The 14,837-nt window shown below is 41.5% G+C and overlaps 1 protein-coding gene across 4 annotated transcripts in view; it reads left to right on the top strand.

Annotated features, from left to right (window-relative positions):
• Positions 1 to 11,449, top strand: part of CDKAL1 (CDKAL1 threonylcarbamoyladenosine tRNA methylthiotransferase) — a gene marked incomplete at its 5' end in the record, with an annotated part of 690,467 nt that extends 679,018 nt beyond the window's left edge. For 2 of the 4 annotated variants that reach the window (XM_080655024.1, XM_080655023.1), the window contains one exon: positions 10,325 to 11,448. In XM_080655024.1, the coding sequence (XP_080511150.1) occupies positions 10,325 to 10,498 (174 nt within the window). In that variant the 3' untranslated portion in view covers positions 10,499 to 11,448. Of the gene's footprint in view, positions 1 to 10,324 lie in introns of all 4 variants that reach the window. The other 2 variants (XM_080655025.1, XM_080655026.1) reach the window with 2 other exon arrangements.
• Between the last annotated feature and the right edge of the window lie 3,388 nt (positions 11,450 to 14,837).

Genomic DNA, 14,837 nt, shown 5'->3' with positions numbered 1-14,837 from the left:
CAGGTATATTTTATCATCATCAACCTTTTCTCCTAGAGGCCCTGGCTCCAAGGACTCCTTTCTTGCAAACATCCATTTCAAAAGAATCAAGTTTCCCCTTGAGCATAGGAGCTTGAGGGTCATGCTGTGTGGATTTGGAATTTTGGCTCTATCCCTTACTAATTGTGGTCATTGGCTAGTCACTCTCTAGATGTGTTTCCCACTTTATAAATTAGGGGCAATAGAATCTGTTTGATAGAGTCATCTTGACAGTGAAGTGAGATAAAGCATGGAAAACATTCAGAGCAGTACCTGGCATATAGGAAGGGATCAGTGAATATGTGGTGTGAAATTGGTGGCATGGTGATAGCCTGTGAAGATTTATCTAGGCCTAGTGAATCATGGTACTGGTAATATCACGTCTATGGACATGGGCTCTTTACCCACATCACATACACTGAGTGGCCAGATTATTATGATCGCTGAACGCATAATAATCTGGCCACTCAGTGTATATCCTATATAATAAAAGGCTAATATGCAAATTGACCAGGAGTTCGACCAGCAGGCAGGCTGGCCAACCACCCATGTCTCCTCCCCCTGGCCAGGCTGGCCAGACCCCACCCATGAACGAATTCATGCATATATATATACTGAGTGGCCAGATTATTATGCGTTCAGAGATCATAATAATCTGGCCACTCAGTGTATATACCATGAGAAGAGGACTTGGTCACTGGTCTTTTCAGGCACATTTATAACCAGCAACAGCATTTGTGAAGTATAGTTGCCTAAAATTAAAACTTTGTGATTGTGATTCAGTTCCCCTTTTTGGTTGACTGAGTTGCTCTGTCTTTTCTGTTATCCCTCAGATGAGGCTGGTTCCTCTGAACAACCACAGAGCATCTATGGAGCATGGTAGCATTATTTGCTACAGATCTTTTTCTTTCTTGAGGAGGTGATTTTTTCTTTTCTATATTATCTGAAAATAAACACAACCTACCTAATCAGTCTCCCTGTTCCTACCCTCTTTGTAGATCAGCTCATGTCTCTCTTCAGCTCATACCCATCAAGGATTCCATATGACCCAGCACATGTACCCAAAAAATTGAAACAGGCATTCAAATAGGTACTTGTATACCAATGTCCATAGCAGCATTATTCATAATAATCAAAAGGTAGAAACAACTCAAGTGTCTATCAACCAATGATATACACATACAGTAGAATTTCATTCATCCATAAAAAGAAATGAAATTTCACATGGATGAACCTTGAAAACATTATGCTAAGTGAAATAAGCCAGACACAAAAAAAGGACAAATATTTATGATTTCACTTGTATGAAAGATCTGGAATAGGCAAATTCATAGAAACAGGAAGTAGATTAGAGCTTGTCAGGGGCTAAGGTTGGAGATGAGGAGTTATTTCTTACTGGTTACAGAGTTTCTGTTTAGAGTGATAAAAAATCTTAGGAATCAACAGTGATAATGGCTGTACAACATGAGTACTGTAATGCCACTGAATTGTGCACTTAAAAATTACGAAAATGATAAATTTTCTTACATATATCTTAACACAATAAAAAATTAAAAAGAAAAATCTGTAGGGTTTTCCACTCATGCTCAGAGTGGAAGCCAACGTCCTGAAATGGCCTATGAGACTTAGTGTCCTGACCCCTCATTGCTTCATTGACCATTCTCCCCCTCAAACACGCTGGACCAGCTACACTGGCCTCATGCTGCTCCTTGAATTAAACTCAGCAGGTACCCTCCCTCAGGAGGAACTTTCCCCTTGCTAGTCCCTCTACTTAGAAGGTGCTTCTCTCAGATGTCTGTGTGACATGTCTGCCGTCTCCTTCATGCAGGTCTCTGCTGAAAGACTACCTTATCAGTGAGACCTTACTGAGTTACCCTCTGTAAAATGCCACCCCCATCTGTCACAGCCTAGTACCCCCTATTCGTATGCTATTTTCCTCTATGATACAGCTCATCATCAGACACATCAAATATGTGTTTCCTTGTCTCCAGTTATTAAAATAGAAGCCCCATTCATGAGGGCTGGTATGTTGTGCTTCATTAACTTCTTCGCCCTTAATGTCTAGAACAGTGCCTGGCATGGAGCAGATATTTAGTAAATGTCCATTGAGTGAATGTATTTGTGCTGGGGATATATGTACAAGTACATCCCTTACTAAAAAGGAGTGGAAGGCCAAATATCTTGTCATTTCTATGTTATCAGTTAGCTTTACTATAAATGCCTCATGACAGACAACCACAAAACCTAAGTAGAGTTCAGCTAATCTCGACGAGGCTCACTCATGTGTCTGCAGTCAGCTGTAGGGTGTCTGAGCAGCTCTTCTCACTTTGCTGGGCTGGCTGACATGCCCAGTACTTCAGCTGGCAGATCTAGATGGCCTCAGCAAGGATGATTTGGATGAGTCTGTTCTGCTCCATGGATCTCATCCAAAACAGGCTATAGGGCATGTTCTCATGGTGAAGGCAGAGGAAGAACAGCACACAGAAATGCTCAGTTTCACAGCATGCACTATTTTTTATAGCATCCCACTGGCCAAGTAAGTCACATGGTCAAGACCAGGGAGAGCATTACATAGCTATGTGATAGAAGGCACAAACACAGGCAGTCTGAAGAACTAGGACCCTGAATATAGTCATTCTGCCACATGCTATGAAATCCTGGCTTTTTTGCTTGTGGGCTGCACATCTCTCCACCCTGTTTCTGTAGCCCCACAAGAATTCACATTCTGCTTGAACCTTAGATCCAGTCACTCCAGCTCTACAACTCAATGTCTTATATTTAGATATTGAGTCATAGAACTGGAAGGGTTGGATCTAGTTTTTAGAAAAAAAAAAAAAAAAAAAAACACCAAAAAACCTCATTTTTACATAAGGAATCCAAAATGTGAAAGTGGTTTCTAGCTTTCTATCCCTCTCCTTTCCTCTCTGTAAAATACCAATAAAATATATTTAAAAAAAAACAAAAAAAAAAACAAAATGTGAAAGTTAGTATAAGTTAAGGGATTTTCTCATGGTCCTCTATTGGGAAATATTAAGTATGCTGGAATATGATGTTTTTCTCTGAGATGTGTGTACGCCATGGCTCAACTCAACATTATCACCCTTGGGGCCTGTGGTAGGCAGGAAAACAGCCCCCAAGATGTCCACATCCTAATCCCCAGAACCTGTGAATGTGATAAGTTCCATGGTGACCCAGGGGTTATGTTGTACATGGAATTAAGTTTGCTAACCAGTTGACCATAGATTAAAGATTATCCTGGATTATCTAGGTGGGCCCAGTGTAATCAAGATAGTCCTTAAAAGTAGAAGGGCAGCAGGAGAATCAGAGGTCAGAGTGAAGAGATTTCTGACTTTGGACCATGGGAGGGGGTCAGGAGCCAAGGAATGCAAGCTTGTAAAGGCAAAGAATTGGATCTCCCCTAGAGCCTCCAGAAGGAGGACGGCACCTCATTTCATGGTAGTCCGGTGAGACTCCTTTCAGACTGCTGAGCTCCAGAATTGTAACATGATAATTTTGTGTTGTTTTAAGCCACTCAGTTTGTGGTAATTTGTTACAGCAGCCCTAGGAAATGAATACAGGAACTGATCTTATCCCATAGAACCCAAGTGAAAAATGAGAAGATGTGTTATTGGCAACTGAGTGGCCCTTTATGTCCCATCTGTTTTCCACGTTGGCCAGTAATCTTTTAAAAGGTGGTGAGGAACACCTTAGGAATTGAAAGAAAAGGTGGAGTGTTAAAGGAGAAGAGGTAGGTTAGTTACTGTGACCCATCTTAAAAAAGAAACCGGTTGTTAGGGAAAGAGCTTGGAAAGCTAATGTTCTCAGGAAGCCCTGGCCCCACAGCTTGAGCCTCACATTAGAGCTACTTTATTCTACCTTTGACCAGCCCCTCCCCCATCCCCCTCTCTACTCTAAACCATGCTAGAGCTTCTAACTCAAATCCCATCAGCCATGATGGGGACTTGAGATTGACCCGTACTTGCAATGACTTCTGTAGTCTTGGTTGGTGACACACCCAAGAGTGGGACTGTGGGGTTGTCAGGTGTGCACCACTTTCATTTTACCAGATAATGCCCCACTGTTTCCCAAGGTGCTTGTGTTAGTTTATTTAGATCCCCACCCGCAGTGGTGTTGACGTGGTCTGATGCCTCTGCATTCTCATCCACACTTAGATTGGTAGGCCTCTTACTTTTTCAACCTGGTGGAGAATTGGTATCACACTGTGTTTTTAACTTGTTTTTCTCTTAATTACGAATGAGGTTGGGCACATTTTAATATATTGATTGGTTTCTTTATATATTTATTCAGATTTCCTCTTCGGTAAAGAGTCTGTGTAAGTCTTTTGCTCATTTCCTTCTATTGAATTGATACCATCTTATTGATTTTTAGGATTTCTTTAAATAAAATCAGCTATATGTGAAGCAAAAGTCTTCTCCCATTTTCTGGCTTGTATTTTAACTTCTTTTTGGTGCTCATAGAACTGTGTGTATTTTTGTGATTTAAGAACTATTTTCCTACCCTTGTGGATTAGACAGATTTTGGGCCCATATTGTCTTCTAAATTTTTCCAGTTTTGCCTTTGCTAGGTAAGAAACCAATCTATCTGTAATAGATTTTTAAGCATGGTACGAAGAGGCTAAATTTCATTGTTTTATAAATGTATAATGAATTGTTCCAGAAAATTTTACTGAAAGTCTATCTTTCCTTGGTCTGCAATGGCTCTGTTACAAATAATGTTTAAACTTACATGTGAATCATTTTCTAGCCCTCTACCTGGCATATTTTTTGTTAGTTATCTCCTATAACAAATTACCTCAAAATTGAGCAACTTAAAACAATAAACATTTATTATCCGAGAGCTTCAGTGACTCAGAAATCTGGACACTGCTTAGCTGGGTGTCTCTGGCTTGATGCCTGTCATGAAGTTGCAGTCAGGGTGTCAACCAGGGGTACTGTCTCAACTGAGAGCTCAGCTGGGGAAGGGCGTGCTTCTGAGTCCACCTGTGGGGTTGATGCCAGCATTCTTTCTCTCATGGGTTATTAAATCGAGGTCTTGGTCCTTTGTTGGCTGTTGATCAGAGGTCTCCTTCAGTGACTTCTCATGGGGGCTCTGCATAGGGTAGCCCACACTTGGTAGCTGGCTTCCCACAGAGCAAGCAAACAGAGTGAGGAAGAGAGAAGCCACAGTTTTTTTGTAACCTAATTTCAGTTGGGACACCCCATCATTTATGTCAAGTGTTTATTAGAAGCATGTCAGTACGTTTAGCCCATGGTTAAGGGAAAGGTATTACACAAGCACATGAATATCAGGAGGTAGGGATTGTTGGGGGCTGTTTTAGAGGCTGCCCACTACACTTTTATAGTCATATGAATTATTAAGTTTCTTAATATTAATCTTCCAGTTATTTTAAGTGACTTTGATAGGATTGTTGTTATTTCTTTTTAAAAACTGTCCGTATTCAAAATAAAAATTGAAAGAGAAAACAGGCATTCCTTAGAGTAGATTTTTGGAAGTACACATAATGGAACTTTGGAAGTGATAGGAAAAAGGGTAGAGATGTGAACTTTCTCCAGGTGACTGAGTTCAGTGTAATTATAGTTAGTATGTACCATGTTCTTAACTAGTTTATCTCAATTCTCCAAACTGAATATCATGGTGTATTATAGGAAACATTTTACATGTTAGCTCATCGTTTTATGAGACTCTTTGAGACAAAACAAAGTACCTGCCATCTCCTTTATTCATTTTATGCAGTTCATGGAGCTCACTGATGCTAAAACCATATCTCCAGTGTCATTGAAAATGGTACTTGGAACAAGATGAGAGGGTTCCATTGTAATAGCTGTTAACATCATGGCTTCTTTTTCATTTAAAGCACAAACATCTGCCAACACACTTTCATGGTTACCTAGTTGAAAGAAATTCTTAGGAGTAATTATTTTGAGTTGAATTGATTACTTAAAGATTAACTTTAATACACGCAATTGTTATGTTCCTCAACATCCTACTTCACAGCTTCCTGTGTATACTCCATGGAAGGAGGATGGTTTCAGTTGTGGTTGAAGAGATTATTAAAAGGACTTCATCATCAATAGAGCATCTTGACCCAGTTAACTTTTTCTTTCTTCCTTCAGCTTTGTCACACCTGTGGAGCAGCTTTAGTTTGTACTAGTGCTTAGCTCCAGCCAATAATTTGGAATAGATGAGTTCAGATTTCTGGCACTGTATGAACATTGCGATTAGAAACTGCATAGTTCTATGTGAGCCTTCTGGTTCCTTCTTTATTTCAAGGTTGTGTGCGTGTGTGTGTGTGTGTGTGTGTGTGTGTCTATACTTGTCTTACATCTATGGCTGATAGTTAGCAAAAGAGAGACCTATATAAGTTCTAGAATAATTTTATTAAGTATGGCTAATAAGAAAAGCTCCTCTTTTGAGAAGAAAAAATTTAGTAACAATCCTATATAATAAAAGGGCAATATGCAAATTGACCCTAACGGCAGAACGACCAGTCGCTATGACGTGCACTGACCACCAGGGAGCAGACTCTCAATGCAGGAGCTGCCCCCTGGTGGTCAGTGCACTCCACCCAGCCACAAGCCGGGCTGACGGCTGTGAGTGCAGTGGCAATGGTGGGAGCCTCTCCCACCTCCTTCACAGCCTAAGCCGCAGTCAGACATCCCCCGAGGGCTCCCGGGCTACCAGAGGGATGTCTGCCTGCCAGCTTAGGCCCAATCCCCTGGGGAGCAGGCCTAAGCCAGCAGGTGGACATCCCCTGAGGGATCGCGGACTGTGAGAGGGCACAGGCTGGGCTGAGGGACCCCCCCCAAAGTGCACAAATTTTCATGAACCTCATCTCTCGTAAAGAAATAAAAATAAATGTATCTTCAGCTAAGATGCCAGATCTCTGATAGCATACCTTTGGCAAAGCTTGCAACCTCTCATTTTTTGTAGAACTAGAGAAGTTATGTATAAACAAATGACAATGCAGTACTGTTGGCAAAGATTTCTACACTGTGTTATTAATTCTAGATCTGATTCTTTTGTCCTGCAACATCCCCCTTATTTTCATCAATGTAACAAGTCAAAAATTAGAAATATGTAAGCTCATTTGAATGCACATTGGTGCTAAGTTAAAGATTAAGAACTTCAAAGAAGATGAGGGTATTCAGATAGACTCCCACAACTAGAGGGTTGGGAAGGCATTGCAAACGCTGAGCAGCCACCTTTGTCCACTCCTTGTTATCTGGGATCCACGCAGCAGTTTGCATTAGGGATGCTTACCTTAGGAGGGGCTTCCTTCAATTTATATTTTGCAGCATAAAATGCAATTATGATCAAGATAGCTTTCAGATATGAAGGTTATTTTGTATTTAAAGTCTTTCAAAATCAGGAGATTTTGAGGTTCTTTTCTGATAGTATGCTATACCACATAATGTATATTTTAAGAAAACTTCCTCTCATTGATCACATATTTGGTTTTGATAGATTTCCAGCATAGGCTATATGTCTAGGCTTTGTTAAAAATAAAGATCCTAAACTCTAATTTATCTTGAGTTATGAGCCATCTAATTATTTCTCTTTATTACTGTTAGCGTCCACTTTGAGCTCTAACAGTGCCTCTGAGCCATGAGAAAATTTTACACATGAGAAATATTTTGAATCCATTAAAAAACATTGGGAGCTGAGTTGTTTTCATATCTAAGTCGGATGAAGCAAGGTCTTACATAAAGCAATAATTAAGTGATGGGCTGATGCGAGCTTTGGATTATTTCTTTTTTCCATTTGGTGCCGTTCGAGTCGGAGGGTTGGGCACTCTGAAAGAGAGGCTCACTGAGACCCTGCAGGGCACATCAGATCTTCTCCTTTGGTGAACGTCAAGGCAGAATTATTCAGAATATAATCTGAAATGCATTTGATCATACGGTAGATAGTTTAATAATTCATGTCAGGCCTTATTAGCAAAGCCTTGTGTTTACTCTGCTATCACCAAAATAAGATAAAAAATCAAGGTTATAGTGATGTGTGTATGTGTGTTCCAGTTAAATTTTTTTTTTTTTTTTGCCTTTCTAATGACAGCAATTATGCATTTGAGGTGAGGGGGGAGGAAAAATGACATAAGGATAATGTCTGATTTAGAATTGCTCATGCCCAAAAGTGATACAGAAGGTCTTGACAATACTGTGCTGTCATCATTACCTCTGTGACAGAGGTTTTAAAATGTAAATGTCCTCTCTAAACAAATGAAAACATGTAATTGATTCCACTTTTAATTGCTGAGGCCATTAAATGCCAGCATACCAGTAATGCTCATGGACAATGCATCGGACATTATTTACGTAGACTATAAAAACTAGAAAATACTAACATCTTCGGTTTGGAGATAATTAGGCAGATCTGGTTATATGATATTAAGATGGTCTCAATTTGAGGAATGTTTAGAAGAATAGTGGAGAAAGGTAGCTTGGCACCCTCATTCCCCTGTGTGCCCTGCTATCTGGCAATGACACCGAGCACAGGACCGAGGTTGCCTGTCAATTTCAGGAAGGGAGCTGGCACGTGGCCTATGATTTCAGGGCCCTGTGACACCTGCAGGTGTCAGGGACAGAAGAGCTCATTTAGAAGCTGCACTGCAAGATGGGAAGACAGGTGGCAACTCTCTTACAGAGATATCTTTTATTTGAGCAGAACCAGACCAACTGTTCCTCATTAAAACACATTTCGCAACATGTTCTAATGCGAGCAGATCACGTATGTGTGCGTATGTTCAGAGAATACTCGGGAATGTGCCATCTACAGGTCACATTTGCAAACTCAACAAGGCTCAGAACTGCAAGGCAGGTGTGCAGAGTGTGCCCGACCTGAGGCTGGCTCTCCTGGACAGTCCTTCTGTAGAGAAACACAAAACAGCACCATTGCCTTCCTGAGGTTGTGTAGCAGAGAAGGGGGAAAGTCTGTTTGGTCTTGATCTTGATAGTCATTTTAATAATTAGGTACTGCCATGATTTTTTCTTATTTCTTTATATTGCATTATCAATGATCAATTACTACCAAGGCTAACCTTAGCATGATTAAAGCCCAGCCTCTCATCCACTCCACCATTTATTCCTACTATCTGTAAACTGCATGAATACTTAAAGTTGGAACTTATTCATGTGAACTACCTCCCTAGGAGGTTGGGTGGTATAAAGGAGAGAGGGATGTAGAGTACTTAGAGCACTACTGGGCATGTGGTGTGTCCATAAATATGCTACTTAGCATTTTTTGCATAGATCCTGTCCTCCACTTTTCTTACTAGATCCTTATGCTTCTGATTCTGTGGCCTTAATCTATGTATATAAAAGCCTAAGCAACCAAAAGACCGGTCGACTAGTCGCTCTGACGTGCACTGACCACCAGGGGGCAGACGCTCAACGCAGGAGCTGCCCCCTGGTGGTCAGTGTGCTCCCACAGCAGGAGCACCGCTCCGCTGACCGAAGGGCACCAAACATCTGGCTTACGGCTGGCGAGTGCAGCTGCAGCGATGCGAGCCTCTCCCGCCTCCACAGCACTGCTATGAAGGGCGGCAGCGGCAGGCTCAGCAGGGCCGGGATGAGTGGGAGCGGTGCGGTGCACCCCCACTGCCCAGCCCGGGCTCAGGCTCCTCCCAGGCCACCTGGCTTTGCACACTATTACATCACTCGGGGGATGTCAGACTGCCGGGCCTGATCCCCGGGATCAGGCCGAAACTGGCAGTCTGACATCCCCCAAGGGGTCCCAGATTGCGAGAGGGAAATGCAAATCAAAACCACAGTGAGATGTCACCTTACACCTGTTAGAATCACTATTATTAAAAAGACAAGACATAAGCGTTGACAAGGATGTGGATAAGGGAACCCTGTGCACTGTTGGTAAGAATGTAAATTGGTCCAGCCACTGTGGAAAGCAGTATGGAAGTTCCTTACAAAATTCAAAATAGAACTGCTATATGATCCAGCGATTCCACTTCTAGGAATATTTCCAAAGGAAACGAAAATACTAACTCAAAAGGATATATGCACTGAAACTTCTCATCACAAGACAAATAATGTGTGAATATGCGCGGTGATAGATGTTAAGTGGTCTTAAAGGGGTGGTCATTCACAGTGTATTCAAACACTGAGCATTAGGCTGTACACCTGAAACTAAGACAAGGTTATATGTCAGTTATAGCTCAATTTTTTTTAAAAAAAAGAAGAAGTTCCTTCTTGGGACCTATTACTTGACTGATATCATAATGGGGCTTTCTTTCATTTTAAAATTATTTTTTCCTGTGTTTCTCTTTTCCTAGGAATTCAGAAGCAGGCGTGGGGGTCCCCTGAGTTCGATGGCCCAGCGCGACCCAGCTGGTTCCAAAGTGGGGCTGCGGCTGCCAAGGCTCCATCCAGACGGAGCACTGACGGTGTCTGTGGGCCTCGCCCTCCTTGCTCTTCTTTTGGCTTTTTTTGTCAAGCTCTATAATTAAAACACAACTAAATGAAGCATCTGCGAAGAAGAATAAATTCCTAATTAAAGTCTTCAGTGAACAGGAAGCAACCACATCAGTTCTCAAAGGGCTGTCATTTATACTGGCCTCCTTGCCGCCTTTTAGCCACGCTTTCTGATGAGGCTCACCCTGTCTCACGTGGAGTGGGGCCCACTGGTTATTTGAGCTCAAACTTCATAACAGCTGCCGTAGCCTATCTTTTACATTAAGCTCCTTTTTGTTTATTTTTAACAAGAAATGCAAGTGGCTGCATCCTCTTTAAACCGTCAATCTTCAGGTCAGAACCTGACATACAGCGGAGTGGGTCTGGTCATCTCTTATGTGGGAAGACTTTTCAACCTTTAATAAACATTTTTAAATGCATCTCCTTCTTTATACTTTGTTCGGAGTCCTGATGCTACAAACATCTTTTTTCTCACAGCAGATGTGTTCCTGAAAAGTTTATAGCAAAGCCTATTTTTGGACTTTCAATCCTTTCGGAATGTGTGTGTGGGTTGGGGAGCGGGGGTGGATGGACGACTCTACCACTGAAAGGACTCTCGGCAGCAAGTGGAGAAGTGAGGAAGTACCCAATTCCTTAGCGCCATGTACTTTCAAAGACAGGATTAGTTGGAAACACACTGTGCCCCTTTTCGGACATTTTTGATCGATTGCATCAAAGGTTTATTTCTACCTGCCATCGTTGGCCTTTATTAAAGGAAGTGGCTTCTTTCATAATGAAAGGAATTGGCATAATAAGAAATCATCAGAATTTAAAGAACTTATTTGGATTGTATCAGCACAGGGAAATCAGGAGCCCTGTGGTTACCATAGGACATTTTTCATCTTTAAACCCACACCCTTGTTCAGCTCTCCCTTTTATCACAAAATGTTTCAGCCTTTTATGTGTCTTGTAAGGAATCAAAATTAAAATTTAATTATATCATCAGTTGATGAGTTAGTACATTTCTCCCGAAAGTGGTATGTGAGTCTAAGAGGAAATCACATTTAAAAACAAAGTCTGGGGGGTGGGGAGTGAAGGGGGCCTAATATATGGTGACAGTGACAGAAGATGATTTGACTTTGGGTGGTGGGCACATGGTGTAATATACAGATTTTGTAACATAGAGATTCACATCTGAAACCTATATGATCCTATTGACCAATATCACCCCAATAAATTTAATATGCGTGCCAGGATGAAGTCCCCCTCAGGTGGGGTCCCCAAGTGAACATGAGGAGCAGAGCCCCTGCCAGCGTGTATAGAACAAGAAGGAGCTCTGTTGTGTTAAGCCACGGAGATTTGGGAGTTATAACCTAGCCTATCCTGATTCAGTCACCATAGGACAGTTGACCTGCACTTTGTAAATACAGCTGCTGTTGTGCCTCATATTGTCTTTTCATGTTTTCTTTTAGGGCCAAAATCCTTTTGTAATTTTTTTTTCTTTCTTTTTTTTTAACGTGGCCCTCTCTGCCTAAAAGGAAAGTTATAGGCTGCTATAATAATACCATAGACTGGGTGGTTTATAAACAGTAGATATTTCTCACAGTTCTGGAGGCTGGGAAGTCCAAGATCAAGGTGCCAGCAGATGTGGTGCATGGTGATTCATGGATGCTGTTTTCTGGCTGCATCCGCACATGGTGGAAGGGACAGGGGAGCTCTCTGGGTCTCTTCTTATAAAAGGACTAACCCCATTCAGGAGGGTTCCACCCTCATGACCCAATCACCACCTGAAGGCCCCACCTCCCACCATCATATTGGGACTTGGGTTTCAATATATGAATTGGGGCCGGGGGACACAAACATTCAATCTACAGCAAGATTTTTTTCAATACTTTGGCCCATTTTGTTTCTAAAGGTAAACTCTTAGAGGAAAACATACAGATGAAAATGTACATAAATCATAGAGGACAGCTTGATGGATTTTCAAAAAGTGACTACACATAATGAGCCCCAGGAGACTTCCCACGCACCTTCTCAGACACTAATTCTGCCCCCAAAAAGGTAACCACTACCCATATTTCTAATACCATAGATTGGTTTGCCTGATGATGAACTTTATAAAAATGGCATTGTAAGCATGTACTATTCCCTGTCTGCCTTTACCCAACATTGCTTGTGAGTTGCATCCAGGTTGTTGTATGTAGCAGTAGTACATTCACTTGCGCTGCTGAATAGAATTCTACTGTATGAACTACCACATTGTATTTAGCCATCCTACAGGTGGGTTGTTTCTAATTTTCTGGCTATCATGAATAGTGCTGCTCTAAACTTGTGTTTTGGTGTGCATATGTAAGCATTTGTGTGCTGAGCATAAATCTAGAAGTCAAATTGCTTAGTTGGGTCATATGCATATGCTCAGCTTTAGTAAATACTATCAAGTGGTTTTCTTAATTGGTTGTACCAATTTACATTCCCACCAGCAGAGTTCTGGATGCAATCCATTTATTGACGAACTACACCATTCTCCCCACCATTTCTTCTCTCTCTACCCTTGCCATTCTTTGGAAGACCTTACCTCTGCCTTCTCCTACCTGTGGGTCGGCCCTGTCTATACTAATAAAAGGGTAATATGCTAATTAGACTGGACGTCTTCCGAACATACTTCTGGACAAAGCCACGGTGGCAGGGGCTGAGGCAGAGGAGGTTAGGGGCGATCAGGCCAGCAGTGGAGAGTAGTTAGGGGGCAATCAGGCCTGCTGGGGAGAGCAGCTAAGGGCATCAGGCTGGCAGGCAGAGGTGGTTAGGGGTGATCAGGCAGGCAGGCAGGCGAGAGGTTAGGAGCCAGTGGTCCTGGATTGCAAAAGGGATGTCTGACTGCCAGTTTAGGCCCGATTCCTGCGGCAGTCAGACATCCCCCAAGGGGTCCTGGATTGGAGAGGGTACAGGCTGGGCTGAGGGACCCCCGACCCCGTGCATGAATTTCATGCACCAGGCCTCTAGTTGTAATAATAATATTGATAACTGTCTAGCCCTTAAATGTGCCAGATATTATGAAGTGCACTTTACAAGTGTTAATCAGTCTCAAAAAACAATTTTCGGATAAGTATTATTATTCCCATTTTAATGAAAAAAAAAATCTAAAATTCACAAGATTAAGTAACTTCCAAGGGACTCAGAGCTACTAAGTTATAGAGGCAGGACTTGAACACAGCCTGACTCTAAAGCCCAAGTTTCTATACTGTTCCACTCGTACTGCTCCCTTGTACCCTGTCTTCCACCTGAACTTGACTGTGCCAACAGATCTGTATCTGGGAGGGACCGTGTGGATGCCTGGACTCTGGGCAGCTCTGTCCTTCTCTCAGTGTTGTCCTGCTCCAAGAATGTGCGTGTACTGGATGCACTTAATAAAGAAAATGTATTAATCAAGTTTTGCCTTCCTTCCTCCCTCCCTCCCTTCCCGTCTCCCTCACTTTTTCTTTCTATCTTCTTTATCAAGAAAAAGAAGATAGTCAATAGGAGAATGTAAAGAATTCTTTTATAAAAACTTTGTTGCTGGGAAAATGTGTCTACAAACATCAGATTTCCATATGTTGTTCAGTCAAAACATGCTTTTCTACTGACTTCATTTCTGGTTGAAATTTCAGTATATATTATGTCATGGAGAGAGAATTTGAGTTATAAATGAAGCTTCAAGAGGTTTTATAATTATTAAACTAGAAAAAATGAAGGGAGAAAGGATGAGAAGGGAAGGAAAGAAGAAAAAGGAAAAGAAAAAAGATATTCTTAAGACTTCCCTGGCCCCTGAGGCACCCCAGGGTGCTGCAGTGCACTCACAGGAATGCCATTGATATCTTAAATGTTCAAGATCAACACAGCAACATCTGTTAGATTCATGCAAACTACTACTAGCTCAAAATAGTTCATAATTTCAACATTAGAATTCACAACATTTTTTGATGATGCCCTATGTTTGTAAGTGGGTTTTCAGCAGTTGCTTTGATGTATCAAGTGAAAATGGATGTGGAACAAGACATGAAGGTGATCTTATTCCAAGGTTTGAGAGTTGTGCAGTGCCCAACAGATGCACAGTTTCTATTAATAAGTAATGATGACAGTTTTAGACTGAAATAAAATATTTTCTTTCAATTTACATGTATTACTTCTTTAAACTTTTTAAAAGATATGAGGACATACATATTAATTAAGTTGGTAGGGCCTGCCTACTTAATGAACAGAATGGGTAGCTGTTTTGGCCGTGGGGTGCCATGAATCAAGAAAGCTTGAGAACCTCTGCTTTATGATACAACCTAATTTAGAGAATTCATGCCAAACTTTGATAAATTTGTACTTGCCTTACCACGGAGCTTGATTTTTATGGTGTTCAAACCATAAGTT

The sequence above is a fragment of the Plecotus auritus genome (assembly GCF_963455305.1).
Source record: "Plecotus auritus genome assembly, chromosome: 2".
NCBI lineage: Eukaryota > Metazoa > Chordata > Mammalia > Chiroptera > Vespertilionidae > Plecotus > Plecotus auritus.
This window is presented reverse-complemented; position numbering and strand designations above follow the sequence as displayed.